This window comes from Gadus macrocephalus, chromosome 16, assembly GCF_031168955.1.
Source record: "Gadus macrocephalus chromosome 16, ASM3116895v1".
NCBI classification, from domain to species: Eukaryota; Metazoa; Chordata; class Actinopteri; order Gadiformes; family Gadidae; genus Gadus; species Gadus macrocephalus.
The window spans coordinates 19027286-19033285 of NC_082397.1; the positions used below are offsets into that span (position 1 = coordinate 19027286).

A 6000-nucleotide genomic window follows, 5' to 3' on the forward strand; every position below is an offset into this window, starting at 1 on the left:
GGTTGGACCGGTGTGTGGGCCTTTAAACACTGCTAGAGCTAAGGTTGGACCGGTGTGTGGGCCTTTAAACACTGCTAGAGCTAAGGTTGGACCGGTGTGTGGGCCTTTAAACACTGCTAGAGCTAAGGTTGGACCGGTGTGTGGGCCTTTAAACACTGCTAGAGCTAAGGTTGGACCGCTGAGTGGGCCTATAAACACTGCTAGAGCTAAGGTTGGACCGCTGAGTGAGCCTTTAAACACTGCTAGAGCTAAGGTTGGACCGGTGTGTGGGCCTTTAAACACTGCTAGAGCTAAGGTTGGACCGGTGTGTGGGCCTTTAAACACTGCTAGAGCTAAGGTTGGACCGGTGTGTGGGCCTTTAAACACTGCTAGAGCTAAGGTTGGACCGGTGTGTGGGCCTTTAAACACTGCTAGAGCTAAGGTTGGACCGGTGTGTGGGCCTTTAAACACTGCTAGAGCTAAGGTTGGACCGGTGTGTGGGCCTTTAAACACTGCTAGAGCTAAGGTTGGACCGGTGTGTGGGCCTTTAAACACTGCTAGAGCTAAGGTTGGACCGGTGTGTGGGCCTTGAACCACTTGGAGACAAAAGTAGTAGCAGTGGATTCCTCTGGGTGCTAATGTCTCCCCCTAAGGCCTGGCTCTGTGTCCCCCTGCAGGCATTAAGCCCTTCCAGTGTGACCGCTGTGGGAAAAAGTTCACGCGGGCCTACTCCCTAAAGATGCACCGGCTGAAGCACGAAGGTAAACGCTGTTTCCGGTGCCAGATTTGTAGCGCCACATTCACGTCCTTCGGCGAATATAAGCACCACATGAGGGTCTCCCGACACATAATCCGCAAGCCGCGGATTTACGAGTGCAAAACGTGCGGCGCCATGTTCACCAACTCTGGCAATTTAATTGTGCACCTCCGGAGTCTGAACCATGAGGCGTCCGAACTAGCAAACTACTTCCAGAGCAGGTGAGGAGTCCTGGAGGGTGTCAAGGCACACCCCCTCCCCCCCCACCCCTTTCCTCCATCCCTTCCTTCCACCACCACCACCACCACCTCCTCCTCCCACATAATTTATTCAAATCACACCTGGGGCAGATTCTAACCTCTGCTAACCCCAGTGGAACAAGGTTTCTTGTCCCCTAGGTTGTGGCTGTAATGTGATGTACCTGCTGTATGAAAATGTATGAAGTTGGGTCTGTATATCGGACCTAATAAAATACATTATTTTCTGATCACTTTTGGGGATGATGAGGTGACTTGTAAAGCACTTCTCATTTAGGTACATTTCAAAAAAGATAGTGGAATAATCCAGCCATTCAGACTGTTCATATACAGGATACTATAGCTGGGACATCAGTTTAAGGACATGGCTAAATATAAATGTGTGTAAGTCGAGCTGTACATTTAGACCAACATATATTTCCTAACTTGCACATGTATGTAGGTAAGGATGTTTGTATTTGTAGGCGTATGAAGGCCTCACTGCTGGTATTTCCAGAGTAGTCTGGTGCTCCTGACTCCCACACCTTTCCACTTCGTAATCATCACAAGCCTCACAGCAGGGCACCACTCCTTCTGGAGGTTCAGAGTAGCCGGTCCAGATGTCAGACCTCAGGGGAAAGGCTTCTTCACCCCATCCACACACTCTCAGCCCCCTTCTTCAGAGTTCATATAGAAACACTGCATTGAATGTACGGATGTCTTTTCAGTACCAATATTTGATCAGCTCCGTGACACCTCCCCTTTCCAACCTTCTATTTGTTGGCTTATTCATTATTCTTTTATTATTTAAAAATGGCTATCAACCTTATTGACACTGTTTACTTTTATATATCTGTTATACTGTTAACTCTGTTATACTGTTGTACTTTGTTATACTGTTAACTCTATTAACAGCAGACTGGTGACGCTTCCCTAATTTCCAAACCCACTCCCACCCCGCCCTCCCCCTCCCCGCCCTCCCCCTCCCCGCCCTCCCCCTCCCCGCCCTCCCCCTCCCCGCCCTCCCCCTCCCCGCCCTCCCCCTCTATGCAGTGATTTCCTCGTGCCCGACTACCTGAGCAAAGTGCAGGAGGAGGAGGAGGCGGCTGCAGCGGTGGCACTGGGGGTCCAGTACCAGCTTGAGGACCCCTCCCCCCACCTTCACCACCTTAATCCAATCTATCCCAGCGACAGCACTTCTCCCACTACGCCCTCCGGCACCGCGGCCACCTCCTCCTGCTCCTCCTCCATCCAGCCGCCGGTCATCTCCCAGGTGTCGTCCTCCACCCAGCCCTGTGACGGTTCCCCGCCGGGCTTCCTGTCTCACGAGCCGCCCCAGGAGCCGCCGGGGCCCCCCTCCCCCTCCATCCAGACGGATGTCGACGGTGGGATGGTGGCCCTTGTGAATGGCCCCGCGGCGGGGCAGGGGGCTGACGGAGGAGGGGGTGTCTCCATGGAGGAGCTGCAGCAGCACGCCCAGGCCCAGGAGCTGGCCTCCATGAGCGTAGATTGAGGATCCCCCAGCACATTACCCCTTCCAGCCCCTACACCCTTCCAGCCCCTACACCCTTCTAGCCCCTACACCCTTCTAGCCCCTACACCCTTCTAGCCCCTACACCCTTCCAGCCCCTACACCCTTCCAGCCCCTACACCCTTCCAGCCCCTACACCCTTCCAGCCCCTACACCCTTCTAGCCCCTACACCCTTCTAGCCCCTACACCCTTCTAGCCCCTACACCCTTCTAGCCCCTACACCCTTCTAGCCCCTACACTCTTCCTGCGCTTACGCCCTTTTAGCCGCTAACCTTTTCCAGCCCCTACACCCTACTTTTGGAAAAGAAAGAAAAAGTGCCTGAGATTCTGTGAAGTACTGTAGAGAGTGGGAAGAGAGGTCTTCACTTGCCAATGCTGACTAATCAAGTCTGTTTGGGCAAATAATAGTTCAGCATTTATAGTTCCCATGCTAGTTTGTATGAACAGAGACCTTCTCCTCTAGGGTCATCGTTATAGGCAAACTGTTAATTGTTAATGTTGCAAGAGCTTGTACTGTAATTTTTATATCTGAATGCTATGTCTGTTGGGTGTCGTAAGGTGTGTGGTTGTGTTTTTATGTATGTGGATTTTAGTTTGTAAAGACAATATGAGGAGGTATGGAACCTTTCAGCTTTTCATTAAGATCAACATTTGATTGATGCTTGTATAGAAATATGAATTGACTCCATGTACGGCCTTTAACAGAGTTGTACAACTTCTGAAAAAAGAATTGGACCCTGATATGTCCATAATATGGTCAGGCATTTTAGAAAAGTCTACTTGAGCAGAAGTTGATCTGAGCTACTTTCTCAACTTTGTAATTGATCAACCAGATCTAAATGGAGAACAGCAGTAGTCATGACCAGCAATGTTTTCTATGGCGATTCTATATGGCTGAGAGACTTGCAGTAAGGTAGTTCTTCCACCACACTCACCTATGGTTGGCGTTGGTGTCTCATTTAAACCCTTTTTTGTTTTTACAAATCCAATTTTCTGTGGAATCATTTTGGGACACGCATGGATCCCTGTTACGGCTGCCACCCAAATCTATCAGAAGCATTGAGGTTTGATATGATCAACATTGAAATACGTGGCCATATCTGTGGCAGACCTCTGTGCAAAGCCACTGTTTTATAATATGTATTATGACAGCTGTTCATAGAAAACAATATAGGCCTAGCTTATACCATACCTTTGCAAAGTCACGGCTATGCGTGTGAATGTTTTTACTGTGAGTGTATCACTATCAATGATTTATGCTAAAGAGGCAGTATTTCCACTCATCAACATCTGTTGATAATCAGAACTCTGACAAGGCCTTTGTTGCTTTTTTTGTTCTGGCAGAAGCATTTGGTTGGTTTCTTGTAGTCGGTGTAGTAGGCATTCTGTACTTGGTCTTTATTGTGTCTGGTAAAGAGAATGATACCTGTGGTCATTTCCATCATTTGAATACTACTGATATGTATTACTGGTTTTAGAAAATTGAGGTGCTCATCTTTAATATGCCCCATCCCCCGAGCACAGTTCAAGAGCAAAAGTTAAAAATGTAATCGAAAAAAGCGCAGGATCTCTGGTCTATACTGGTTTACACTGTTTTTTTTCTAATTGGCCCAGTTAGGTGTCTTCAACAATTTCATCCAATCAGTCAAATAGATTGTAATTGCGTTTTTTCCTGTCTCCTTTCTCTTCAAACAAAAGCTTGAGCGTTTACCCTTTTAAAGATGAACACAGAGTCGAGCTGTGTGGAGGTATTTCAGAAAATGCTGTCATTGGTATAACTTCTATGGACATCTGTCATAATGAAAAGAGATCCCCATCATATGCTATATTGTCAGATTCTTTGGGAGGTTCAACTCCCCGTGACGATTGCGCTGAAATCAACTTCCTCCCACTCCACTCCCGAATTTTGGACCAAATGATCTCGCCTCATTCGAGAAGATGCCACGGCAATCAGTAATTGCACATAACCAATTAAAGATAATCATGTATAAGGTCCATGCTGCTTAGCAGAGGGGCTGTGCTTTTATTGCCCCTTAACACTGTCTGATATTGTGCATTTACGAGGCTAGCCTTACAAAATGGACCTATTCAAGTCGAGTTGCACAGTCAAACTTTTAAGAAGTACTTTCTTTCTGTTCTCCATTTGAATGTTCTGAACTTTTTTAATGTTGTCTTGTGCAGTGTTCAAACATGTTTTTTGATTATGAAATGCTGCTCTTTGTCAAAAAAAAGCGAAAGTGCCCAAAGTATTTTTGTGAACCTAGTGTGCAATAATTTGACAAGTGTCGAAAAGGATATTTTGTGCTTGAAAAAAGTGTAATTTTGTGTAAATCAATGACTTAAGGAAAGCTGAAGAAAAAGAGGCAAGGATCCCAATCAATCTGTGAAATCAAGCTTATCTAGCAAACAGCTGGTTCTCTCCCAATACGCCCTTCCATTGTCAAGTTGCATGTTCATATGATTCTATGAATTGGAGAGCATGTTCTGCTGCCTCCATGGGCAACCCCTTCCTGATGTTCTGTCATGGCCTTATTCCTAGATGTCTTCATCACCTTCTTTTGTTCTTCAAGCATGTTTTTTAATTTCTGTAAGTAGCTATTTTTCTGTGCAATGTTTTGTGATATCTTGATTATATACAGTACATGCCTTTTTGGTGTACATTTGATTGATGATTTTTTCCACTTCATATTTAAATTTGCTAAGAAAAAAAAACTAGCTCTTCACGAGTACAAATATATATATATATATATATATATAAATATATTTTTTGGGTGAGTTTTGTATTATGGTTGCTGTTAAAATGAGTATGCCATCTTTGGATCTTCTTGATTAATGTGAACAGGAGGGTGTGTGTGTGTGTGTGTGTGTGTGTGTGTGTGTGTGTGTGTGTGTGTGTGTGTGTGTGTGTGTGTGTGGGGGGCATGCAGGGTTGTGATTGGTAGTCTTCACTTTGTGAGTGTCTTGATGTGCAGTTATACACAAAACGTACTATATTGCATATTCTTTTTACTGTAGGTTACTGGACTGCAACCTGCTATGAGACAGATGTTGTATTTTGTGACTTTAATACTGTATTTCAAGCTGTTAGTTTCAAGAGTTTTGTTGAAAGTTCCCAGATAGTAACGAGACCTGCACATTATATGTTGTAAAAACAAAAAAGAGAATAAACATCAGTTTGTTGTATTGAGTGTCATTAACTGGATCTCATTACAGAGTGTATATTACAAGGGGAACACACCTTGTAACGCTGCTAGTATTACTAGGTGTATTTCCCTTGTAATACTGCTAGTATTACAAGGGGAACACACCTTGTGGTACTAGCAGTGTTACAAGGAGAACACACCTTGTGATTCTAGCAGTGTTGTCTGCTTGGTCTTGGTTAGGGTTCTGACATTTCAGTCCTGCTGTTATAAAGCCTTTTTTGTGTCAAATTTAATATAAATAAATCTTAACTTGCAGCCAACAATGATGTTGTGGTTTTATAGTGAGATTTCAT

General features: G+C 45.2%; 1 protein-coding gene across 4 annotated transcripts in view; it reads left to right on the plus strand.

Moving 5' to 3' along the window:
* Positions 1–5687, plus strand: part of zbtb44 (zinc finger and BTB domain containing 44) — a 13639-nt gene extending 7952 nt beyond the window's left edge. For 3 of the 4 annotated variants that reach the window (XM_060076076.1, XM_060076077.1, XM_060076078.1), the window contains exons 5-6: positions 657–957; positions 2026–5687. In XM_060076076.1, coding sequence (XP_059932059.1) covers positions 657–957; positions 2026–2485 — 761 coding nt within the window. In that variant the 3' untranslated portion in view covers positions 2486–5687. The remainder of the gene's footprint in view (positions 1–656; positions 958–2025) is intronic. The other variant, XM_060076080.1, reaches the window with a different exon arrangement.
* Positions 5688–6000: the final 313 nt, after the last annotated feature.